General features: G+C 44.4%; 2 protein-coding genes across 3 annotated transcripts in view; one reads left to right on the forward strand and one right to left on the reverse strand.

The window, feature by feature from the left end:
* LOC111852607 (one cut domain family member 2-like) overlaps nucleotides 1–27,381 on the forward strand; it is an 82,653-nt gene that overhangs the window by 28,915 nt on the left and 26,357 nt on the right. The window lies entirely within an intron of this gene.
* LOC140592131 (anti-apoptotic protein NR13-like) lies at nucleotides 17,499–20,777 on the reverse strand. Its single transcript, XM_072714649.1, has 4 exons — nucleotides 19,461–20,777; nucleotides 18,514–18,926; nucleotides 17,927–18,031; nucleotides 17,499–17,655 (listed from the first exon to the last, which is right to left on the reverse strand). The coding sequence occupies exons 1-4, from the start codon at nucleotides 19,561–19,563 to the stop codon at nucleotides 17,566–17,568; spliced, it is 711 nt and encodes a 236-aa protein (XP_072570750.1). The 5' UTR covers nucleotides 19,564–20,777; the 3' UTR covers nucleotides 17,499–17,565.

Genomic DNA, 27,381 nt, shown 5'->3' on the forward strand with positions numbered 1-27,381 from the left:
ACATTTGAAAACATGAAGAGTGCACTTACGTTGCACTTACGTTGCTACAACTGCAGACTGCTGGTCAGCCAGGCAGCGCAGTTACTTGGGGGTCACCTGCCACTGGATAGACAGTACATCTTTAGAGAGATGTTCAGCAGCTTTGGCTTGCAGACGGATGACAGGATCACACACATTCGATGTAATTGCTGCTGCTTTAGAGGAAATACACGAAGTGTACAAAATCAGAGGAAAGATTATTAGGACAACTACAGATAGTGGCTCAAACTTCCTGAAGGCCTTTCGAATATATGGGGAGGAGAAAGAAGATGATGCTCAGGATGCACAGGAGGAGGGAGACTACATACTTGAGGATGAATCTGACGAAAGTGAATCGGAGGTGGAGTACCAAGACCTTTTTGGTATTTTAGATGAGGACTGTGGCCTGGACTACCAACTTCCCAGACATGAAAAATGTGCCTGCCATTTACTTAATCTTGTTGCTACTGTTGATGCTTCAGCAGCAGAAGCTGGAAGTGATACGTATAAGAGACTATCACGGTCAGCTTTTGCTAAATGCAGTGCACTGTGGAACAAAACCAGCAGGTCAACCTTGGCTTTTGAAACTGTGGACAGAAAAACATCTGGGTGTGTTTGAAATTTTATTGCAAATGACAGTTTATGTGATGTTAATGTGCCCATCACAGGACTGAGATAGGATACTTTACTTCAGCCTATGTTTTATATAAACAAAACAAAGAGACTTTCAAGGTGAGGTGTGTGGAAGCTTTCCAAATAGTTTGAAATTCAAGGTTTTCGCTTCATATCAATCAGATCAGAAGTAACTAGTAACTAGCTACTTGAGTAGTTTTTCCATCGGATACTTTTTTACTCTTACTCAAGTAACTATTGGGATTGTTACTTTTACTCTTACTTGAGTAAATATTTCCATAAGTACTTTTACTTTTACTTGAGTACAGATTTTGGGTACTCTACCCACCTCTGGTTATTTTAATATTATATATATATATATATATATATATATATATATATATATTAATATTCCAGAAATCGTTATCTGCGGGTGTGGTACCATCAGATTGGAAGCATGCTAATATAACACCCATATTCAAAAAAGGGGATAGAAGTAATCCAGCAAACTATAGGCCAATCAGTTTAACTAGCATTATTGGAAAAATAATGGAAGCTATAATTCAAGTGAAAATGGTAGATTACCTAGATGCCAATAACTTTATAAAGGATAGCCAACATGGATTTAGGAGAGGTAGATCCTGCTTAACGAATCTACTTGAGTTCTTTGAGGAAGCTACAAGTGAAATTGATCACAAAAAGGCCTATGATGTGATTTACTTAGATTTTCAGAAGGCCTTTGATGTTGTCCCCCACAAACGGCTCTTGCTAAAGCTTAAAGCTGCAGGGATTTTAGGAACTGTGGCAGCTTGGATCGAAAACTGGCTAACTGACAGGAAGCAGCGAGTAGTTATTAGAGGCACAATGTCACAGTGGGCCTCCGTTCATAGTGGGGCACCGCAGGGTTCAATTTTAGGACCACTATTGTTCCTAATTTACATTAATGATATTGACACAAATACATACAGTAAACTGGTTAAATTTGCAGACGACACCAAGGTGGGCGGTGTAGCAGATACTGATCTAGCAGCAGTGAGGCTTCAACGGGATCTGGATTTAATTAGCGAATGGGCTGATATTTGGCAGATGAAATTTAACACAGATAAATGTAAGGTAATCCATGCAGGGAGCAGAAATATAAAGTACAGATATTTTATGGGTTCCACTGAAATAAAGGTAGCTGAATACGAGAAAGATCTCGGTATGTATGTTGATGCTTCCATGTCCCACTCTCGCCAGTATGGGGAAGCAATAAAAAAAGCCAACAGAATGTTGGGTTATATCTCTAGGTGTGTGGAGTTTAAGTCAAGGGAGGTGATGTTACACTTATATAATTCCTTGGTAAGACCCCACCTCGAATACTGTGTGCAGGTTTGGTCACGATACCTCAAGAAGGACATTGCTGCCTTAGAAAAGGTGCAACGAAGAGCTACGAGAATGATTCCTGGTCTTAGAGGAGTGTCTTATGAGGAGAGGTTAGCGGAACTGAATCTGTTTAGCCTTGAGCAAAGGAGACTAAGGGGGGATATGATTCAGGTCTATAAGATTCTAACGGGTCTGGATGCTGTTCAGCCAAATGACTATTTCAATATTAGTCTAAATACTAGAACTCGTGGCCATAAGTGGAAATTAGCGGGAGAACATTTTAAAACAAATTTGAGGAAGCACTTCTTTACACAGCGTGTAGTTAGAGTATGGAATAGTCTTCCTGCTAATGTAGTGGAAGCTAAAACCATGGGTTCCTTTAAATCAGAGCTAAATAAGATTTTAACAACTCTGAGCTATTAGTTAAGTTCTCCCCAAATGAGCTTGATGGGCCGAATGGCCTCCTCTCGTTTGTAAATTTCTTATGTTCTTTTATTATTTTGTTTATTACATTATTACATGGAACAGCATTGTGAAACTATAATATTGATAAATTATCGATATTGGTCAATACAGGAAAAATTATCGTGATTTTTTTTTTGCCATATCGCCAACCAATTTTTCTGTAGTTATTTTTAAAGCATGGCAAAAATGCTACGTTTCCACAATTTTGACTACTAGTGTATACAGTTAGATACTAAATATAGATTTTTCTGTAGCTGTGTACTGATTGCCCTCAGAAGAAATGCCTGAATCTTTGTTTAATTTTTTTCTAATGACCAGCCACAATTTCATAAACAGATTAAATTCTTTCCATTAATTTTCTTTATGTTGAGTTATCCGATTTTGCATGGAGCATTTGCATTTTCAGCTAGATGGTTTATGGTTATTTTGTGGCTGTGCTGCTCCATAGCATAAGATTCATAACACACCTACGTTGTCAGAGAATAAAATAAACCAATAATGAAACAAATGAAAGATCAGCAGAACTATGTTGGCTGATCTGTGAATTTTAGTCCATATGAAGTTATTTACTGACTCCTGCATTTCTTTGGAAACCACAGATTAATTTGGTTGGTCCATTTAAAGATTGCAGTAATCAACTTATTCCAATGGAGGGAGCTGTAGTAGCATAAATGCCTTCAGTTCCTGGCCACGTGTTTTTCAGTTTCCGCAGTTCGTTTTTAATACTTGTATTATTAACTCTGTGGGTTTCCTTGCACAGTTCCTTGCCATTGTGGCACCAGGTGTCTTGTTTTGCGATCAGCTGAAAGGATCTGAGACAGAGCTTTCTGTTGTTCCAAAATCCGCTCTATCATCCGTTGCCTTGAGCCCCACCGTGTTGGGCACTCTGTTATGAGTGCATGCTTTGGAAGCTGAAGTTCTTCCTGGGCTTCATTTAATGCCACCTTTTTCTTCCAGCTATGGGAAAAATGTCCAACCAACTTTTTGCACAAACCTGTGCCTCGGGAAATGCGAGAGTCATCTTTAACTGCATTTTCTAAAAGAAATAAATAAGACAAAGGTCATGTAAATTTTAAGAATTGTCATTTAAATGAATAACAACTTAAGTCAAAGAAAACTGTAAGTTACAAATTTGAATGTACATAAACCATATATATATAAAAATCTGTTAAAATTAAATTTTTGCTGTTTATTAATAGTGTGATTTGAAAGGTACTAATTCTGATTACATCACTAATGATGACTGCCATTATTTACAGCGGAATACAATGGCACCAATAGCAGTCTGCACATCATAGATGCTATTTCAATAACATAATTACAATTTTAAACGCTATTACACTTAATAAAATAATAATAATTATAATAATAAATGATGTGCATAATTTTTTCACAAACGAAAACAAGCAGGATAAATGATCAGATTAATGTTATAATGGCGCACGGTAAGGAGCTGCTTTTTGCTTTCGGATTGAATGCTTAGGTGTTCGCGGTCAATTAATTGCAAATTCAGATTTTTAAGGAAACTGTAAAGGTAAAGAAACTTACCGATTGCAAGATGCAGTCTATGCCCGAAGCATTGTAATCTTGTCCATTTATTTTGAGCGACAGCCTTCACAATGTTTGATCCATTGTCTGTGGTGACTGACACTTGCTGCTCCTCACCTAGTCCCCAGGAAACCAGAGCATCTTTCAAACCTTGAGACATATTTTCTCCCGTGTGATCATCGGGAAAATATGCCGTTTGCAGGCATCGGCTTTTGATTTCAAACTCATCATTAATAAAGTGCACCGTCAAACTCAAGTAAGGCTCCCATGTTCTGCTTGACCACATATCCTTAGTAGTTGCGTAGTATTTCACGTCTTTTAACTCCAACTCGAAACTGGCTTTGCATTTGGAATACATTTCAGGGATGGCGACTCTTGAAAAATAACTTCGCGATGGCAGTTGGTATCTCTTATCAAGAGTCTGTATCATTTTTTGGAAGCTGGCTTTACTGACGACATTTGCGGGTATCATATCTTTGCATAAATTATATGTGATGGCGTCGGTAATTTGTTTTGTTTTTTTGAACTTTTTTCATATGGTGTGCAGCTCGCTCACCTCCTGTGCTGAACTCATCATCCCTGTTTCTGCAGCCTATTTGTCGTTAAGCTAAGTCTCCTGTTCTCGCGCTCTGTTTAGGCGCGCTGCGTTGTGATTCTTTCAAATAGCATACTGCGGGAAAAGTGGAGAGCACGCAAAAAATCGTGCTGTAAGGCGATTTAGAAATCGTGCATATTGTCAACCATTCCTCGCCGTCAGTCCCCTGACCGTGGTCAGGAGACGCGAGGGGAGATGCTTCCTCCAGGGCCGAAGTTTATCCTCCTTCGGGGTTAACTCCCTTCACTTTTGTGGAGTAGTGAGGCAGGCAGAAATCAGCCGAGACACCGGAGAGTACTGAAGAGACGAGGCTTTAATGGCCGTACTGCACACTTCCAGGTACACGGCATAGGCTGTAGCCCGTTAGAACGCTGCTCCCGGTCCCCCCCCTCTACCCGTGACGCACACTCTCTCTTTTTGTTTAATTTCGTTTTCTTTTTCCGCGCTTCCTTCTTGCGCATGCTCACACACATCACATACACTCCTCTCTGCACCCAGCCACACACAAGACGGCAATTCCCGCAACACTACCCCCACTCTGGATGGCAATTAAACAATAATTCCACTCCAGCATCGTAAGGCATAAAACTGGAACACAATCCCCTTTACCACTTGGAGCCCACAGGAGATAAAAGTGTTAGCCCTTACCGCATATAAGGTGAGGTATAGTATCAACTAGTGCACTTCAGTGGCAAAACGTTGGCTCAAGCAAGGTGTACATACATGTGCAAAACAAAGCATTTCAAGTGTTGTTAAGTAGGAAAGAAATTGATTGATTGATTGATTGATGAAGCCCTTTATTGCTGTTGCAATACACCTTGTCACATGGTCACAAGTACCAGCGAAATAATGGCTATCAACCCGACCATACATATACAACACACGTAGGGGGTAGACAGGTCAGGAAGACAGGGGATTGTAGGAAAACTCAGAGAAACAAGATTACGCGAGGATAGTGTAGGTGAATAAAAAAAAAACAGCCCCCAGACTGTACTCCAGTAGGGAGGACAATATAGGAACAGAGAAAAAAAACACCTCAGCAATAAGCACATAGTCACCATAGCTCACAACATCAAGTCGAGACTTGCAACAGGGGTGGGGAATGGGGAGGTGGAGGTAGTCCAGCATAGACAAACAGCCGTCCGTTCCTGCAGCCAGACGGCGCTGTACAAGGACCCGCTCGTTCACGCTGGGGGTATGAAGCGGCGAAGGCGTGGGATGGGGGTAGGGTGTCCTTGTGGTTGGGGGAGAGGAATGCAAGAGAGTCTCACTGCCTTGTTCTTCAGGGGGAGTTGTTGAGCTCAGCAGAGGCCTTGGCCAAGGCCCGTGCTGATTAGGGGGGAGCCAAAAGAGATAGAATAGGGTTGTTTGGGTTTTTGTGCGAGAAGCTGCAATTTCGCAGCTCCTCTAATGTCCACGCTGGTCCCCGTCGTTTAAATCCTGTGCAAAGCCTTTAGCTCCTCCGTGATGTTCTCCAGTCTGCGGTCCATAGTCACGGTGATGTAATCAAATCTGCGGTCATTTGACAATGTGATGTTATCCAGTTTGCGATCTATGGCCATAGTCTGAGCGCCAACAGCTCCGCCAAGACCATCAATCAATTTGGCCAGCCTAGAGGGGTTTTGAGCGGCTGTCACCGTTTTCTTCAATTTCCGATAAACCAGGGCGATGCCTAATCCAATCAGCATAAGACCCGTTATCAAGGTTCCGAATAGGTAGATATCTTCGATGTCCTCCACGGAAAGAGCTGCCAGACACACGACCCTCCACTTCTCCCATCCATCCATCGTGTAGCCGGCTGCGTACGTTCCTGCAGGACAGTCAGGTTCCCCCGAACCTGCGCTCCTCTGCGAGAAGATGGTGTCAATTGCGTTGAGAGACCAGTTGATCAAATCCATAATTTCCTTAGTTTTGAAGAGCAGGGCTGAGAGGGTCTCCCGAGTATAGACAGTTAGACAGTAGACTAGACGAGACGAGAGAAGCAAAGCAGGGAAGATAAGGGGAGGGAGAGGGAGAGAAGTGCGTCCGCCTCCGCTGAGAGTGCAAAGTGAAATAACACAATTGCAACTATTACATGGCGACCGGGAATAACTAACTTATCCTAGCATCTAGGAAGGCACACATACAAATGGATAGGTGCATGTAGATAACCCCGCAGGTCCTTCAGATACTTTACTCCCCTTATTTTTTTTAAAATGTAAACACTGGAACAATGAAAAATATAACTCTCTTAAACCATTGTAGCTAACAGTGTTGGAGGCTGAAACGATTTAAACTTGAACTGAATCTTCAGTCCTACTTGGAACTGTCCATGGTAGGTAAACCAAGCTAAGTGATCCACACCCCATATCGGTCTGGTGCTCTGCGCCGACGAGTTGGTCGCTGAAACTGCTGGCCCAGGTGGTCTGGCTCACCCACCACACCCCCACCATTCTCAGGGTCCACATGGGAAGGGGACGATGGGATCACCACAACTGGAGCGGGATCAGCTGCAACAGAGACAGACGACTGAGAGGAGCTGGGGCCATTGCCAGTTGCAGTAGAGAACAGACTGTGCAGACCCAGATCACGGTCTGCTGGGTCATCCTCTAAAGCTGGTGGTGGGACCTCCGTAGGTGACCACCGATGAGCTTGATCAAGGACCCAGGTATTGTCCAAGGCCTCGCGGCAGCGATAATGCTTTAGCTGGTCATGGTGGACAACTTTCACTTTAGACCTTGGGTTCTTCTGGATCCGATAAACTAGGTCATCCAGTTGCCCCAGGACAAAGAATGGTCCTTCATACGATGGGAGGAACTTTTTGACCTTATTCTTGATGTGACGTGTTCCTTTGATGAGATACCACACAGGATCTCCAGTCTTGTATTGTGTGTGGCAACAGTTCTTGTCATATTGCCTTTTTGCGCGCGTGACTGACTCACGCAGGGCTTCCCTGGCGATGAGGTGGGCCAGCTCCAGCCGCTCACGCATTTGCTGCACATACTCTGGAGCTGAGGGTTGGTTGTCTGGATCAGGAGGTAGACCTGCGACAAGGTCCACTGGCTCACTCAGTTCTCGGCCAAACATCATGAAGTTCGGGGTGAAACCTGTAGCACTGTGCTTGGTCGCCCTGTAAGCCATAACAGCGTACGGGATCATCAGGTCCCAGTCCCAATGGCAACGCTCTGCTGTGGAGGCCAGGATCTTTTGGAGAGTGGCATTGAAACGTTCAACCTGGCCATCTGACTGGGGTCGGAATGGCGTTGTATGAGTCTTGTCTATGCCAAACAAACTGCACACCCCCTGGAACACATCAGATTCGAAATTGCGTCCCTGGTCACTGTGCAGTGCTTGAGGTATCCCGTAGCGGCACACCCACTCAGATGCAACGACCTCGGCAACAGTTGCAGCCCGTTCATCTGGGATAGGAAAGGCTTCAGTCCACTTTGTAAAGTAGTCTTGTATCACAAGCACATATCGGTTTCTGCGCTCTGTCTCATTCAGTGGTCCCATAATGTCCAGCGCAATGCGCTCCATTGGGGCTCCTACCCGGACAGTTCCCATGGGAGCTTGTGGTGTCTTCTGGGGTCGGGTTCTGGATGCACAGCTGGTACAAGTACGGCACCAAAGAGCGACGTCTTCCCTCATGTGATACCAATAGAATCGGGTTCGTAGCCTGGCCACAGTCCTCTCGACACCAAAATGTCCGCCCACTGGCCCCTCGTGCATCCGGCTCATCACTTCTGGTTGTAGCTTGCGTGGAAGTACGATCTGGGGATAGAACTGGGTCTCGTCAAGGCAGTAGAAGCGACGGACCAGAACTCCATCTCTGAAGTAGAGCCGTTTCCATTGAGCCCAGTATGTCTTAGTGGCCGGGCTGCATGGCGAAACAGTAGTCCATGGGGGGCGCTCACTGCTGGCCTCCATCCAGGCGCGTATGGGTGCAATGTCTGCATCAGCGTCCTGGGCTTGGCTCAGCTCCCCCATGGTCCAGCCATGAAACAGAGAAGCAGTATCAAGTGTTTTAGCCACATATACTTTCTCAGTCAGCTTTACGGTGTGTGTACCAGTGGAAATGTTCTGGTGTTGTATGTCTGAGCTGGTGTGAATTATCTGTTCTGAGACGTCTGTGTTGGTAGGAGTGTTCTGACATAAAATGTCTGACATAGTAAGAGCAGTTTGGTCTAAAGTCTTTGTGTCTGGTGTAGGGGTGTTATGACCTACCCCCACTGGACACACCGCTGTAGTAGCCGGTTGTCCCTCCACCCTCACCGGACTCAGCAACAGGGAGCTGGTGTCAGAGTCCAACTCACATTGGACCGCCTGATGACTGGTCCCCCCGAGATGCTTGGAGGGGTCCAGCACTCTGCATGGACAGGACTGGCGACAGGGTCTTCTGGAGAGACTATCAGCATTGGTGTGCACTCGACCTGGACGGTGGATGATCTCGAAGTCGTACTTGGCAAGCTTCTCGAGCCATCGAGCTAACTGTCCCTCTGGCTCTTTCATTTTTGTTAGCCAGCGCAGGCTGCTGTGATCTGTGCGCACTTTGAAAGGCCGTCCAAGGAGGTACTGGCGAAAATGGGACGTGAAATCCACGACAGCTAGTAGTTCACGTCGTGTGGTGCAGTAGTTTTGTCCAGTTCTTGATAGCTTACGGCTGCCATATGCCAGCACACGTTCCACGCCCTGTTGCATCTGTGACAGCACCGCGCCGATGCCTGTGTCGCTGGCATCAGTGTCTAGTATCATTTCACCATGGTCAAGTGGATAGCTAAGAACAGGGGCAGAGGTGAGTCGACATTTTAGCTCGTCGAAAGCTGCTTGGTGCTCAGCATGCCACTGAAAATGTGCGTTCTTCTTGGTCAGGTTGTGCAGGGGTTCGGCTATAGAGGCAAAATCTTTCACGAACCGGCGATAATAGGAGGCCAGGCCGATGAAGCGTCTGACCTCCTGGATGGACGTAGGTGTAGGCCACATCTGAACTTTTTGAACTTTGCTGGGGTTGGTAGCCACACCATGCTCGGACACCACATGGCCAAGATAAGCAACTTCGCGGCGAAAGAGGCAGCATTTGGCAGGTTTCAGTTTTAAGTTAGCTTGTTGAAGTCTATAGAATACCTGGCCAAGCCGTTGCAGCATCCCCGACACGTCCCTAGCCAGCACAATGATGTCGTCCAGGTAGACCAGGCAGGTGTCCCACTGCATGCCAGCCAGGACGCGGTCCATCAGAAGCTGGAACGTCGCCGGGGCATTGCATAGTCCAAATGGCATGACATTCCACTCAAAGAGGCCTGTCCTAGTGCAAAAAGCGGCGGCCCTGCGTGCTCTAGGCGTCAGCTCAACCTGCCAGTAGCCTGATGCGAGATCCAATGTGCTGAACCATCTGGCAGTCGAGAGCGTGTCCAGCGTGTCCTGAATGCGGGGCAGCGGGTAGGCGTCTGTTATGGTGCGATCGTTGAGAGCCCTGTAGTCAATGCAGAGACGGTATGTCCCATCTTTCTTACGCACCATAACGATGGGCGAGGCCCAGCCGCTGCAGCTGCGTTGGGCGAGACCGCTCTGTAAGCTGTCGTAGATCTGCTGATCAGCGTGTTGCTGCTTTTCTCCAGCCATTCTTCGTGGATGTTGTTTAACTGGAGCACCAGGACAGGTTATGACGTCGTGCTGCACAAGGCTGGTTCGGCCCAGGTCAGCAGGCCCTGTAGAAAACACATGTCCATAAGTGCAAAGCAAGCGTTTCAGTTGGAGCTGTTCATAGTCATTGAGGTTTGTGGAGCTCTGGGCATAAAGCTCCTGCAGGTGCAGAGGAACCACAGGAGGGCTGGTCAGTGAGTCTGCAGCTGGGGAGACCATGGAGGGTTCCAGGGCCTCAGCTGGCTGGAGGAGCCCGGCAATGGATCCTTCCTTAATTGTTACTGCCTTATTGCCGGGGTTAAAAAGGCGAAGTGGGACAGCTTTAGAAGGCTGTGCATTGACTAGGACTCTGGCAATAAGTACTCTGTGCTTCTCAACAAAACCTTTGGTGGGACTAAGCATCATGTCACCTCGAGCTGCTGCACCAGGATGCACATTGCCTTTCACCATATATTCTTGCCCCGGTTCCACCACCACAGTTCTAGCTATTCTCACTGCGTGTGTCCTTGTACTGGCTTCGGTTTGGTAGTAGAGCACCTCTTCACCAAACAGGATGATGCGGCGTTTGCCGAAATCAAGACGTGCTTCAGCTTGAGTGAGGAAGGGATGCCCGAGCAGCACCTCATTTCCTGCTATATCTGCCACCAGGAAATCAACATCCACCTGCCGATTGTTGATACTGACAGGTATCTGGGCTTCACCTAGCACCGGCACGTTCCCAGGTCCCACACCAAGCAAGGTCTCAACAACTGAGGGCTGTAGTGGTGGTCTCACGTCTGGGTGGATGGAGTTGTAGTAGGGCAGCGGCAGCACACTCCTCCGGGCCCCACTGTCCAAGATAGCACATACCTCCACTTCGTAGAGGCGCATGGGGATACTCATTTCTTGGCTTTGGCACTTAAGGTGAAGCACGGTGTGTTTTGGGCTGTCCCGAGGGCTACTATTCAATGTTAAGGCCTTGGTGGTTTTATGAGGGGAAGGGCACTGCTTTTGGACATGGCCCCAACCTTGACAGTTATGGCAGCGAACCCCGCTCTTTTTAAAATTTCTGTGATTGTTCGGTGTTGTCGAGGGTGTGTGTGGGACAAAACGATTCGGTGAGGGGCTAGCTGCAGGTGCATACTCAGTAACAGTCTCATCTTTGTCTTTTTCTCTGACGACGGCAGCTTGGGGACGGCGTTCAGCTGCATTACGGGCTCCTTGCCGCATGGCACTGGTTACATAAGATGCAGCCCTTTTAGTGGTTTCATGTCGGTGGGCTATTTCGTATGCACAGGCAAGTGTGGCTGGGTGCCTCTCTAGCAACTTCTGTACTATTTCTGCATCACCCAGCCCATTGGTGAAAACTTCAACAGCTATAGAGTCTTGTTCAACCTCTGCTCTATCACCATATGCAACAGCCACTTTTCCATAAATGTCATCTCTGAAAACATGCAGGGCCTCACCAGGTTTACGCACTCGCTGCCTCAGTTCTACAGCAACAGCAGCTGCATGGTCAGAAGAAGGGCCATATGCAGTTTCCAGTTCGTCCACCAGGCGGCGGTAATTCCATTTGGATGAGCGGGGATTTCTGTGGATAATGGCCCCTGCTGCTCCAACTAGGCAGAATTTAAGCTGAGTTGTCATTGTCTTCTCTGACCAATAGTTGGCTTCAGCGCAGCTCTCAAACCTGTGCAGAAATTCCTTCCACGGTGTGGTGCCGTCATATTGGCCTGGACGTAGAGTGGGGACTCTCTCTCTAGGATCACCGTCCTCTTCACTGTCAGATGGTGGCTGACGGGGTACACAGCGGGTCTTGCCTGGTTTTGAGCGGGGTTTATGCTGTGCAGTGATTTGCCCATAGCTTATGGCTTCATTAAGGCTGCTGGAAGGCAAACATTGCATGGGTGTATTTAACATTGCATTAAATTGAGCCGGTGTGCTGTGTACAAAACTGTCCATGTGGGAAAATGGGTTTGAGACTGGATAGTGCACTTTAATTTGGGGAGTAGGAGCTGGATAATAGTTCATGCTGCTGCCTGTGTTTCCCTCATGGCCGTAGCTGCAGCATTCAGCATCGACGAAGGGATTCGTGCGGGAAAACTGCGGCTGGGCAGGACCATCGGGCGGCGCGAATACACCATCTCCATTAGCGTGTGTGTTAGTACAACTTTCGGCACACAGGAATGGGTTTATATGTTCACATTTAGCCACAGCTCTGTCTCTGTTAGCTTCCCTAATGCTCGCGGCACCCTCGGAGACACTGGTCAGCGATATGAACGGGTTGAAGTAATTAGTCTCAAGTCCGTAGTTTTCACGAGAATGGCGAGCAGCGGCCATCGCGAGTTAGCTCAGCTACGGGCCAGTACACTTGTAATTACGGTCACTCGGCTTTATCGTTAGCCGCTTTAGCCTGTCAGTTTTTCTCAGTGCTCACCACTCCTTTAACAGCGTGAAAGAGTCCCTTCGTGGTCGCCAGTGTCAACCATTCCTCGCCGTCAGTCCCCTGACCGTGGTCAGGAGACGCGAGGGGAGATGCTTCCTCCAGGGCCGAAGTTTATCCTCCTTCAGGGTTAACTCCCTTCACTTTTGTGGAGTAGTGAGGCAGGCAGAAATCAGCCGAGACACCGGAGAGTACTGAAGAGACGAGGCTTTAATGGCCGTACTGCACACTTCCAGGTACACGGCATAGGCTGTAGCCCGTTAGAACGCTGCTCCCGGTCCCCCCCCTCTACCCGTGACGCACACTCTCTCTTTTTGTTTAATTTCGTTTTCTTTTTCCGCGCTTCCTTCTTGCGCATGCTCACACACATCACATACACTCCTCTCTGCACCCAGCCACACACAAGACGGCAATTCCCGCAACAATATCCACATCGCGATTTCGATACGATTTCAATTAATCGCTCAGCCCTAATTTACACCTGGTGTTTCAGTGTTGTTGTGCTTAACAGCACTTTAATATGAAAGTATGTTTGGCTTTTAGTTGTCTTCTTTCAGCTTTCTGGCTTTTTTTTTTTTTTACCCTTTTACAAGTAGAGTCACCCTTTATATACTTGCCAGAGGGAACAACCATTAGCTTATTAGCCATTAGCCTTGGAGAGATCCCATGTGGCAAAATCATTTTCGCACGTTATATTTAAGCAGTGCTATAGCGAACGCAGCAGCACCATGGCTCTGTGAGTAATGCTGTTGCCTTGTGTTTCCTGGGTTGGGACTTTGATTTCTGCGTCTGTGTGTTTTTCTTGTATTGGGTTTCTTCTGGGTTCTCCAGTTTCTTGCGGCATTCGAAAGACCTGCAGTCAGGCTCATTGGCGTCTCTTAATTCCTCATGGCTATGCGTGGGGGTGTGCGCGTAGGAGTCCTGCAAAGCTCTCCAGCTTTGTGTCCTATGCTGCCTTGGGGAGGTTCCACACCCCAGCACAGTGACCCTGACTGGGATAAACAATTACACAGTAGCGGTGGACGTACGGTGGCTGAGGGTGATTCTGCACCGCCTCTTGACTGTTTTGTCAAAAAAAAACAAAACAGTGTTATGATACCTCACATTGGCTCAGAGGCGACTTTACGATTTCTCCAGTGCATTTCCTGTTGTTAGCTGTTGATAGCTATCAGTGAATGTGATACAAAAGAATTTCAGTGAAGTCTATTGGTCCTTCTGGCTTTTTGCACCCTGAGATCATAACACCTTCCTGTGCCTACACTTGTGGCCAAAATTGATTGTGGATTGCAGAACTTTAATCAACTGTTGCAGGGCTTGTCCTTTAAGGTGCGCAATTGCGCGTGCACGCCATCACGCGCCTAAAATGGTGAAGAGCTGCGCAAAGAAATGCGCGCCTATCAATAAAAAAGAATTAAATTGTACGCGCCTTTTGTCACGTGACCACTCGACGCTCCACGGAATTATTCATGACAACAATGGCGTCGAAAAAAAGCATGGATAACAAGGGTCATCCGTGTCAGAATGCAACGTTTTTGGGGAGGGCAGCTATGGTTGGTGTTAAATAATTAATTCATAACGAATTAATTAATTGTAGCCTACCGTTTCCACTACCTGACCCGCATGGTCTTTGTTTTACCCATAACCAAACCATAAATAAATAAAGATGTTACACACAAATTACCACCTGTCAATCACTTTTTCCGCGGGACTCTGGCAGGAACAGGCACAGTGATCTGTGTCGTTATAATGGCGTCGACAAACTCGGTTGGTAAAAAAAAGGTGCAAATTCACCTTTCTGGCAATACTTTAGCTTTAGACCGAATGAAACAGGACAGCCACGAGATACGCCTGAAGTGGTGTGTAGGATTTGCGGTCAAGTTATCCGCGCAAAAGATGCGCAGACGTTCTGTTCGTTATGGTAAAACCATGACAAAGGCATATTTGGTGTAGTTTATTTAATCTTATTTAATAAAAAAAATAAAAAAATTCTGCTGTTTCTGTATGCCTCATTTTTTAATGTAAACGAACTAGTTCGTGTAATTCGTTTGGCGTTCACTGTAATTTGTATTGTGATCGCTATAACAACTTCCTTGTTATTTCCTCATAATATAAGTAAAGATGCGGAAATTGAAAGCATGCATTTAATTTGGCTATATAGTGTGATTAAGTGGTGTGTTTTTCGTGAGCTGGTTGCTGCTGCAGCGGGGGTGGGGCGGAGGATCGCGATGTCGGCTCAGCATCGTGATGTCTATCGGCGATGGACGATGGCATCGTCTATCGACCCAACCCTATTGTCCAACTCTTAATATTGAGCTATCCCCACTCCTAGTCCTAGTCCAATAGCAATATCCTTGGCTACTGTCATTACTCACCCTGTGGTCTAGTTGCAGATTATATCCTGGAAGGCAACCTACTCAAAACTACTCAAGCACTTAAGAGATGGCATCTTCATAACTAGTTAGTCTTAGCTGTATACATGTTAAGGATCGGCTGCTGCTGGGATCGACTGCTGATGTGTTTTTCATCCAAGAATTAAGTTTTCAGAGAAGACACTGGCTAACAAATGCAATTTCAGTGGAGAAACAGAATTTGGCTCATACAAAGTATTGGATGCCATCTCTAAGTTTTGGCCCATATAATCTTAATATTATGGTGCTCTTCCCCTCTGAGCCTTCTGCAGCAAGTGTTGATGCAAAAAAGACTGAATTCTGAATTGCAAATTTTATTCACCAATAAAAAGTGATTCACTTTAAATGGGTTTCTACAAAATATGTTAAAGCATTAAAACTAGGACAAAATTCTCAACTAACACTAGGACTTTTTGGATTTTGACCCATCGCACCAAAGTCCAACCACATTTTAGGCGCACAAAAAAGGTAAAATTGTGCACCTAGCACTTTTAGGGTGCACAAAAAAAATTGTGCACCTAGCACTTTTTAGGTGCACAAATTTGTGTGCGCCTGCATTTTTCAAAGGACAAGCCCTGCTGTTGTTTATTTAATTGTGCAATGTATATTTGTAAGATTCTTTGATTGTTTATAAACATTACCACTAGTGCTGGGCGATAAAACAATCTCAATTTTTTATCAATAAAAAATGAGGACGATCACGATGATACACAGACTATAAAACTTGATCAACCAAGTTTGCTCAGTTTTAAAGAAAGCGCTGAGACAGACAACTCGATGGCCTATCGAGCAGAGGTTTACTGAACGCCAGCACGACGACGTTGTAATTTTGCCCATCCTCCCTTAAAGAAGCAATGGGTGCGTCCGAATTGGGCTCAGGTCTGTCTGCGACTGACGTGACGTGGAGCGCGATCTGCCGGCAGCTGCAGGGGTGAAGTATAAACTGACTGCAGCGAAGTCGGACAACTTCTACGCCTCGTAGTGTGCGAGACCTGACTGCAATGGCAGCACTGCCAGAAGGGTGTAGATAAAGCTATACAAATATCACCTGCATGCACATTACTTCTTTTACAATAACTAACTCCTGATCCAAATTGTTAGCAGTAAAAAAGTAAACTATTGTGTAAAAAGATCAAATACATGTATTTCAAGGATTCAAAGTTTTTATAGTCATGCACAGAGTACAATTCAATTCTTACTTGAATGCCTTCTTCACAGATTGGAGGATTAAATAAATCAGCGCAACATTACAGTAACTAACAATAAATAAACCACTAACCTACGTGTACCATTAGAGCATTTATGTCATTTATTTAAACTTCATTTTACCAGGTAAATTAACTGAAAACCAGTCCTCACTGTTTTACGTGCTTTTCGGGAGAAATAGATAACGCATCGGAACTTCCTGGGATACAAACGTCATGCGTGTAACTAAACTCTTCAGCCAATAAGGGCAAGGGTGTGTTGTCACGGGGGCGGTTCCAGTTTGTGCAGCCCGCTGAGAGGTGCTGCAAGATCTGTCTTACGTCGTCTTGCTAAAAAAAAATCTAACCATGATGCATTGCGTCAGGACCAGAATGCATTGCTTTAAGCCAGCGCTGTAAGCGTCTGCTCCAGCTGTGTCGCTACACCAGGAGCTGAAGAAGGAACACTAGCATCAGCACCAGCACCAGCAAAAAAAGAAAGCCCATTCTGTTGCAGCAGCAGCCGGACTGACAGACCAAAAGTCGACTGAAGCTGAACTCGAAAACTATCTCCAAACGCCTTGTGTGGACAGTGAAACCAGTCCTCTGGTATGGTGGAAAGCCTACTTAACTGCCTTTCCTAAAAGTGAGCCTCCAAGCTAAGCGGTATCTTTTGTATTCCTGCCACCAGTTCACCTTCAGAAAGGATTTTTAGTACAGGAAGCAACATTGTTACCTGCAAAAGAGCATCAACCAAGCCTGAGACCATAAACCGGTCTTCTTAGCAAAACACCTGTAGCGTGTCAAAGCAAATGCGTGCTTTCTTTTTTGTAACATAAAGAAGGTCCAAATGATTCTAGATACAGTTCTAATCAAGATTTGTTAGAGATACAAAATAAAGGTACATATTGATTACCAGCATTACAGACTTGGCATTGTTTTATGTTTGTACTTTAGCATACTTGCACAGTTAAACAATACACAGTTTGTTGATTTATTTTCTTTTTTAATTTGAGGCACTACATGTGCTAACATTCTGAATACTTGAAAAATCCAAAACCTGTTACATTTTAAGTGTGTTTCTTTTAGATAAAAGTTTTTATCATAACAAAACTATGAAGAATGCAGCCCAATTTGGCTGGGGGCAGTCCATTTTTCAGGCTTTCTAATTTTCAAAAGTGTTAATAAAGAAAAAACATCTTAGAATCTAATGAATGAAAATATTCTTTTATAGAAACATTCACAGAAATGAACCATTGAGTCAGTTTTAGACTTTTTTGGATAATACAAGTTTTATTCACACATCCAGGACAGATAATGCACATTTCCCGTCTAGCTAACTGATGTTCCTGGCAGTTTCTTGAAGATTACTAATGATGACGGGACCAAGCCTGGTAGGGTTCTTTTTAGCAGATAACTGATCTATTAAAAACAATACAGAGGCAGTTGTTAAGTCAAACATCTCTGTGAATTAATTTTATTATAACTATTAACTTTTTTTTTGTATGGGTAACAATGTCATAAAATGAAACAAATATACCAAACAGACTATAGGTAATTTCTAATTTTCAAGAAAAGGGTCATGGGGGAAACAACAGTGAACCATATGTACATAAATTAAGAAAAACTTGATCAAAAATCTTTCAGGAAAACATTTCTCTGAATAACATGGAAAGGAAATACTGTAACGTACAAGAAGAAAGGCAATTGTCACATTTGCAGCTGCAAGGAGAGCTCTCTTCACAGGAGAATCTGGATACCCTGGTTTTGCTGTGTGGACATAGTCCACGAACCCCCTCTACACAAGAGATAGAGAGAAGATAAAGGGGGGACATCCAAGCAGGGACGGGTAGAAGCAAACATACGTGTCAGTGACGCAGTCCTACATTTTCCCTACTTATTGATTACCATGGAAGGAGAAACATACATATACCTCAGGCTGACAGGTTGAAATATCAAGACGGATATTTCAGGAACAAAATTTTGTGTAACAAATTAACCCTGAATTCCTTTAAAAAGTAGCATTTACCAAGATAACTATAAATGAATCTCTGGTATCAATATAACTAATGAGATATTAGGCTTTGTTCAATGAAACAAAGCAGAAACGCTGAGCAAAATGCTGAGAACATGTTCTCCCAGATTCCACATTCTTGGAATACTTTGGTGGTATAACCACCTACTTTCAAACACAGTCAAGACAACCACGGGAAATATATATATATAACAAGAAACTACATAAAAGGAGCAGTTTTTTATTACAAAATTACATGCACCTACCCAGCCTCCATTCTGGATAATCCATTCTTCTTTTTCTCCAAGAAGAACATCAGTAATCATTTCTGCTAGCCGTCTGCTGCAGGCAACGTCTTCATCTACGTTAGAAAGTTGAACTGCCAGTATTCCCGTGAAGGCGAATAGAGTAACAATCTGGCTCCAGCTCATACTTTCATGACCAACCATTTCCAGCATCACATTCTTGAGTTCAGTCCAGGTGTTAAAGCCACTGGTGATGAAGAAAAACCGCACAAGACGGCGCAGTCTGAACTCATACTCCTTCTCCACCTCCTTTGCCATGTATCGCATGGCTTTAGCTGACTCGCTGGGAGGTGTCCTCTTGATCCCAATGCAGAAGTCCATGTAGTCGTTTGCCACCATAAGGGTTTCGTCCCTCAATGAGGTGGCCATATTCACTGAAAAGAGAGAACAAGAAGCACTGTTATGCTTTGGATACTCTACAACTGGATAATTATTGGCTGCAAAAAATACAACAATAAAACCATATTTTTGGTGAAAATAAGAAAGCTTTCACGTTAAATTCCTTCATAACGCCAAAGAGATGCAATTTTGAGAGGGACACATGAAGCATTTTTTTTTAATCACTGGTATAAAAATATATCCTCCTGAGACCCCACCCATTCATTTATGTCCATTGTAGTGGACATTTTGTTTTTGCATCTGTCTTTTCACTGATGTAAGGAAACATATTTATTCCTGTTGTACACTAAAGAGGACATGCTGTGAAATTAAAAATAAAAATAAATTTGAAAAAATCTAAATTGTAAGATGTCTTATTTCCTCCAAAGACAAATAACCTAAAATTGAAGGACACTTTTTTCCTTGGGTCTCAGGAGGATATAACAATAATATACATCACATTAATATACCGACTCCATGACACCATCCATGCTATTACATATACATAGAGACCATAACTATTCAGGTACCTTCCTCCTGCTCTGGCGTTTTCCTGAACCGCCGGTAGAGGTACGCTGTGCCGGCGGCCGCAGCCATCACTCCAGCTGCACACGCAAATTTCAACATTCCCATCTTCTTATCTGAGGCGAAATGAGAATTGTCTCCTATCCCGCAGTATAAATAGGCGTCTGTGACATGAATTCTGGAAGTTCTAAACAACGTCAAAAAAACTTGCAATTTACGTCACACCGTCCCGCCCACTGGAAGCAGAGATCGTCATCTGATAGGGGTGTAACGATATTACAAACCGAACCGAAATATCGCGATACACCAACCACGATACGTATCGCGAAACTCTCGTGGCGTACCGCGGTACTCTCACGCCCCCTGCTGCCCATCGTTGAGGTTGACGTCACTTGTCTCTAACTAATTTAACCAATTTAAACACATCTTTATTTTATCACATTTGATTAAATGGTATTAGTAATGATGAGCTTTTGTTCTAAATTTTGTTCTAAATATTATATTCTAAAGTTAGTATTAGAATTGTTTTTTTCTGACTACTCTATATTGGAGGTATTTATTTAATTTTTGTTGTTTACTCAGGTATCCTGACTGTACTAAAAATGTGATGGCAAAGTTAATAAAGAAAAAGTTTAGATGTTCTTGTTATTAAGCGAATCTATTGTTCCTTAGCATTGCTGTTAAGATGACATCAACCCTAACCCCACAGCAAACAGAAACCGAACCGAACCGAGGATCCAAAACCGTGAACCGAACCGAATCGTGCCTTTGGTGTATCGTTACACCCCTATCATCTGACATGTTGGTGCATTTCGCGCATGGTCGAAACACTCCGTGGGTAAAAGTGATGGGCGAATATTTTATGACATTTCATCTAAAAGATTCGTTATGATTCATTCACCAACTCGTACAGTGGCAATTCTTGTTTGCCTAAAATTGCTCTGAAACACCTGTTTTCCGATATGTCAACGAAAAAATTGCTAAAGAGCAAGCTAAATACCACAAATAAGCGGGGTTGCCTACTTTGGTCAGTTGGCTGGCGTGAGGTTTTAAATTCGAGTTAAGTCTGCACACGCATTTACATGTAGGTAACAGTTTTTGTAAGGTTTGCAAACTATCCCCACGTTTTGATGTAGCTAATTCTATAGGTTTATAATGGAACGATATATATTTGTAATTTGTATTGAAATCTGTAAGATTTCTTACGTGAGTCTGAAAGCGTCAGTGTCGCCAGATACATGAGTTTGCAACCCTGAATAAGAAATGTGAGAAGCATTTTTTTTATTGAATTATATGTCTCTTAACATTGTACCTTAGACTGTCATGTCTACCTGTTAATAGCGCAAACCTAGCAGCTTATATATAGTCAGCTAACGAGTCCAAACGCTAATAAACCTTGGTCAAAATCGTTTTAAAAGGTGAAAATATTGTATCTCTAAAATCCAAATATGAAACAGAATTTGAGTAACCGATTTTACAACTGCCTTGCGAAATGTCCCGTCTAATTATAGAACTTTCTAGGCGTGAAAAAATAGTCTCACTTGCCGAATACAGATGAGTTATTGATCCTCACAAGAGAAAAAGGTGTGACTCGAGCCTCTCTCGCTCCCGCCTAAACAATTCTACGTATATCTTATTCGCCACTTTTTTAAATACATGTTTTTGTTTGGTTTAGATACCTTTCTACCTCAGAATTTTGAAACGTTTTTAAGAGACCAAAAATAGAGGCAGATTCTGTCACGTCCCGCTCCGTCCGCTCCTAATGTGTGCCACGCCCCCTCATTCTCCACGTGTGGTTTCCTGATTGTGCCCTGCTGTTTCCTGTTTTGTCTGCCTGGTCTGGTGTATTTAGTCCGTGTCTCCGTCTCCGTACCCCAGACTCACCATTGATGTTGCTCATCGTACGTCCCCTGTCCTGTTCTACCAATAAACCCCCATTGGTACCCGACTTCCTGGCTCCGATCGCCTGTTTTCCTGCTCCGTTGCCCGCGATCGTGACAGATACGTGTTGCAGTCAGTTCTGTCCTGCTTTATTTTATGTTTGCCCTTTGACATATTTGTAATATTGTGCTGTTTTGCACATTGTTATGGTTTTGTTCATTTGAGCTATGTGTTGAAAATCAATAACCTTTTATTAATTATTTTAAGGTAATGTAAATAATGTAATTTTAATGTAAATAAAATTTGTTGGAAAATAAATATTTGTTTACTAATATTGTTTATTTCAATGTATTCATTCTATTTGTCAGAAGAGGGTTATTTTTATTATTTTGTTTATTAAATTATTACATGGAACAGCATTGTGAAACTATAATATTGATAAATTATCGATATTGGTCAATACAGGAAAAATTATCGTGATGATTTTTTTGACATATCGCCAACCAATTTTTCTTTAGTTATTTTTAAAGCATGGCAAAAATGCTACGTTTCCACAATTTTGGCTACTAGTGTATACAGTTAGATGCATGTATGAAATACTAAATATAGATTTTTCTGTAGCTGTGTACTGATTGCCCTCAGAAGAAATGCCTGAATCTTTGTTTAATTTTTTTCTAATGACCAGCCACAATTTCATAAACAGATTAAATTCTTTCCATTAATTTTCTTTATGTTGAGTTATCCGATTTTGCATGGAGCATTTGCATTTTCAGCTAGATGGTTTATGGTTATTTTGTGGCTGTGCTGCTCCATAGCATAAGATTCATAACACACCTACGTTGTCAGAGAATAAAATAAACCAATAATGAAACAAATGAAAGATCAGCAGAACTATGTTTGCTGATCTGTGAATTTTAGTCCATATGAAGTTATTTACTGACTCCTGCATTTCTTTGGAAACCACAGATTAATTTGGTTGGTCCATTTAAAGATTGCAGTAATCAACTTATTCCAATGGAGGGAGCTGTAGTAGCATAAATGCCTTCAGTTCCTGGCCACGTGTTTTTCAGTTTCCGCAGTTCGTTTTTAATACTTGTATTATTAACTCTGTGGGTTTCCTTGCACAGTTCCTTGCCATTGTGGCACCAGGTGTCTTGTTTTGCGATCAGCTGAAAGGATCTGAGACAGAGCTTTCTGTTGTTCCAAAATCCGCTCTATCATCCGTTGCCTTGAGCCCCACCGTGTTGGGCACTCTGTTATGAGTGCATGCTTTGGAAGCTGAAGTTCTTCCTGGGCTTCATTTAATGCCACCTTTTTCTTCCAGCTATGGGAAAAATGTCCAACCAACTTTTTGCACAAACCTGTGCCTCGGGAAATGCGAGAGTCATCTTTAACTGCATTTTCTAAAAGAAATAAATAAGACAAAGGTCATGTAAATTTTAAGAATTGTCATTTAAATGAATAACAACTTAAGTCAAAGAAAACTGTAAGTTACAAATTTGAATGTACATAAACCATATATATATAAAAATCTGTTAAAATTAAATTTTTGCTGTTTATTAATAGTGTGATTTGAAAGGTACTAATTCTGATTACATCACTAATGATGACTGCCATTATTTACAGCGGAATACAATGGCACCAATAGCAGTCTGCACATCATAGATGCTATTTCAATAACATAATTACAATTTTAAACGCTATTACACTTAATAAAATAATAATAATTATAATAATAAATGATGTGCATAATTTTTTCACAAACGAAAACAAGCAGGATAAATGATCAGATTAATGTTATAATGGCGCACGGTAAGGAGCTGCTTTTTGCTTTCGGATTGAATGCTTAGGTGTTCGCGGTCAATTAATTGCAAATTCAGATTTTTAAGGAAACTGTAAAGGTAAAGAAACTTACCGATTGCAAGATGCAGTCTATGCCCGAAGCATTGTAATCTTGTCCATTTATTTTGAGCGACAGCCTTCACAATGTTTGATCCATTGTCTGTGGTGACTGACACTTGCTGCTCCTCACCTAGTCCCCAGGAAACCAGAGCATCTTTCAAACCTTGAGACATATTTTCTCCCGTGTGATCATCGGGAAAATATGCCGTTTGCAGGCATCGGCTTTTGATTTCAAACTCATCATTAATAAAGTGCACCGTCAAACTCAAGTAAGGCTCCCATGTTCTGCTTGACCACATATCCTTAGTAGTTGCGTAGTATTTCACGTCTTTTAACTCCAACTCGAAACTGGCTTTGCATTTGGAATACATTTCAGGGATGGCGACTCTTGAAAAATAACTTCGCGATGGCAGTTGGTATCTCTTATCAAGAGTCTGTATCATTTTTTGGAAGCTGGCTTTACTGACGACATTTGCGGGTATCATATCTTTGCATAAATTATATGTGATGGCGTCGGTAATTTGTTTTGTTTTTTTGAACTTTTTTCATATGGTGTGCAGCTCGCTCACCTCCTGTGCTGAACTCATCATCCCTGTTTCTGCAGCCTATTTGTCGTTAAGCTAAGTCTCCTGTTCTCGCGCTCTGTTTAGGCGCGCTGCGTTGTGATTCTTTCAAATAGCATACTGCGGGAAAAGTGGAGAGCACGCAAAAAATCGTGCTGTAAGGCGATTTAGAAATCGTGCATATTGTCAACCATTCCTCGCCGTCAGTCCCCTGACCGTGGTCAGGAGACGCGAGGGGAGATGCTTCCTCCAGGGCCGAAGTTTATCCTCCTTCGGGGTTAACTCCCTTCACTTTTGTGGAGTAGTGAGGCAGGCAGAAATCAGCCGAGACACCGGAGAGTACTGAAGAGACGAGGCTTTAATGGCCGTACTGCACACTTCCAGGTACACGGCATAGGCTGTAGCCCGTTAGAACGCTGCTCCCGGTCCCCCCCCTCTACCCGTGACGCACACTCTCTCTTTTTGTTTAATTTCGTTTTCTTTTTCCGCGCTTCCTTCTTGCGCATGCTCACACACATCACATACACTCCTCTCTGCACCCAGCCACACACAAGACGGCAATTCCCGCAACACTACCCCCACTCTGGATGGCAATTAAACAATAATTCCACTCCAGCATCGTAAGGCATAAAACTGGAACACAATCCCCTTTACCACTTGGAGCCCACAGGAGATAAAAGTGTTAGCCCTTACCGCATATAAGGTGAGGTATAGTATCAACTAGTGCACTTCAGTGGCAAAACGTTGGCTCAAGCAAGGTGTACATACATGTGCAAAACAAAGCATTTCAAGTGTTGTTAAGTAGGAAAGAAATAACACAATTGCAACTATTACATGGCGACCGGGAATAACTAACTTATCCTAGCATCTAGGAAGGCACACATACAAATGGATAGGTGCATGTAGATAACCCCGCAGGTCCTTCAGATACTTTACTCCCCTTATTTTTTTTAAAATGTAAACACTGGAACAATGAAAAATATAACTCTCTTAAACCATTGTAGCTAACAGTGTTGGAGGCTGAAACGATTTAAACTTGAACTGAATCTTCAGTCCTACTTGGAACTGTCCATGGTAGGTAAACCAAGCTAAGTGATCCACACCCCATATCGGTCTGGTGCTCTGCGCCGACGAGTTGGTCGCTGAAACTGCTGGCCCAGGTGGTCTGGCTCACCCACCACACCCCCACCATTCTCAGGGTCCACATGGGAAGGGGACGATGGGATCACCACAACTGGAGCGGGATCAGCTGCAACAGAGACAGACGACTGAGAGGAGCTGGGGCCATTGCCAGTTGCAGTAGAGAACAGACTGTGCAGACCCAGATCACGGTCTGCTGGGTCATCCTCTAAAGCTGGTGGTGGGACCTCCGTAGGTGACCACCGATGAGCTTGATCAAGGACCCAGGTATTGTCCAAGGCCTCGCGGCAGCGATAATGCTTTAGCTGGTCATGGTGGACAACTTTCACTTTAGACCTTGGGTTCTTCTGGATCCGATAAACTAGGTCATCCAGTTGCCCCAGGACAAAGAATGGTCCTTCATACGATGGGAGGAACTTTTTGACCTTATTCTTGATGTGACGTGTTCCTTTGATGAGATACCACACAGGATCTCCAGTCTTGTATTGTGTGTGGCAACAGTTCTTGTCATATTGCCTTTTTGCGCGCGTGACTGACTCACGCAGGGCTTCCCTGGCGATGAGGTGGGCCAGCTCCAGCCGCTCACGCATTTGCTGCACATACTCTGGAGCTGAGGGTTGGTTGTCTGGATCAGGAGGTAGACCTGCGACAAGGTCCACTGGCTCACTCAGTTCTCGGCCAAACATCATGAAGTTCGGGGTGAAACCTGTAGCACTGTGCTTGGTCGCCCTGTAAGCCATAACAGCGTACGGGATCATCAGGTCCCAGTCCCAATGGCAACGCTCTGCTGTGGAGGCCAGGATCTTTTGGAGAGTGGCATTGAAACGTTCAACCTGGCCATCTGACTGGGGTCGGAATGGCGTTGTATGAGTCTTGTCTATGCCAAACAAACTGCACACCCCCTGGAACACATCAGATTCGAAATTGCGTCCCTGGTCACTGTGCAGTGCTTGAGGTATCCCGTAGCGGCACACCCACTCAGATGCAACGACCTCGGCAACAGTTGCAGCCCGTTCATCTGGGATAGGAAAGGCTTCAGTCCACTTTGTAAAGTAGTCTTGTATCACAAGCACATATCGGTTTCTGCGCTCTGTCTCATTCAGTGGTCCCATAATGTCCAGCGCAATGCGCTCCATTGGGGCTCCTACCCGGACAGTTCCCATGGGAGCTTGTGGTGTCTTCTGGGGTCGGGTTCTGGATGCACAGCTGGTACAAGTACGGCACCAAAGAGCGACGTCTTCCCTCATGTGATACCAATAGAATCGGGTTCGTAGCCTGGCCACAGTCCTCTCGACACCAAAATGTCCGCCCACTGGCCCCTCGTGCATCCGGCTCATCACTTCTGGTTGTAGCTTGCGTGGAAGTACGATCTGGGGATAGAACTGGGTCTCGTCAAGGCAGTAGAAGCGACGGACCAGAACTCCATCTCTGAAGTAGAGCCGTTTCCATTGAGCCCAGTATGTCTTAGTGGCCGGGCTGCATGGCGAAACAGTAGTCCATGGGGGGCGCTCACTGCTGGCCTCCATCCAGGCGCGTATGGGTGCAATGTCTGCATCAGCGTCCTGGGCTTGGCTCAGCTCCCCCATGGTCCAGCCATGAAACAGAGAAGCAGTATCAAGTGTTTTAGCCACATATACTTTCTCAGTCAGCTTTACGGTGTGTGTACCAGTGGAAATGTTCTGGTGTTGTATGTCTGAGCTGGTGTGAATTATCTGTTCTGAGACGTCTGTGTTGGTAGGAGTGTTCTGACATAAAATGTCTGACATAGTAAGAGCAGTTTGGTCTAAAGTCTTTGTGTCTGGTGTAGGGGTGTTATGACCTACCCCCACTGGACACACCGCTGTAGTAGCCGGTTGTCCCTCCACCCTCACCGGACTCAGCAACAGGGAGCTGGTGTCAGAGTCCAACTCACATTGGACCGCCTGATGACTGGTCCCCCCGAGATGCTTGGAGGGGTCCAGCACTCTGCATGGACAGGACTGGCGACAGGGTCTTCTGGAGAGACTATCAGCATTGGTGTGCACTCGACCTGGACGGTGGATGATCTCGAAGTCGTACTTGGCAAGCTTCTCGAGCCATCGAGCTAACTGTCCCTCTGGCTCTTTCATTTTTGTTAGCCAGCGCAGGCTGCTGTGATCTGTGCGCACTTTGAAAGGCCGTCCGAGGAGGTACTGGCGAAAATGGGACGTGAAATCCACGACAGCTAGTAGTTCACGTCGTGTGGTGCAGTAGTTTTGTCCAGTTCTTGATAGCTTACGGCTGCCATATGCCAGCACACGTTCCACGCCCTGTTGCATCTGTGACAGCACCGCGCCGATGCCTGTGTCGCTGGCATCAGTGTCTAGTATCATTTCACCATGGTCAAGTGGATAGCTAAGAACAGGGGCAGAGGTGAGTCGACATTTTAGCTCGTCGAAAGCTGCTTGGTGCTCAGCATGCC

The sequence above is a fragment of the Paramormyrops kingsleyae genome, chromosome 7 (genome assembly GCF_048594095.1).
Source record: "Paramormyrops kingsleyae isolate MSU_618 chromosome 7, PKINGS_0.4, whole genome shotgun sequence".
NCBI classification, from domain to species: Eukaryota; Metazoa; Chordata; class Actinopteri; order Osteoglossiformes; family Mormyridae; genus Paramormyrops; species Paramormyrops kingsleyae.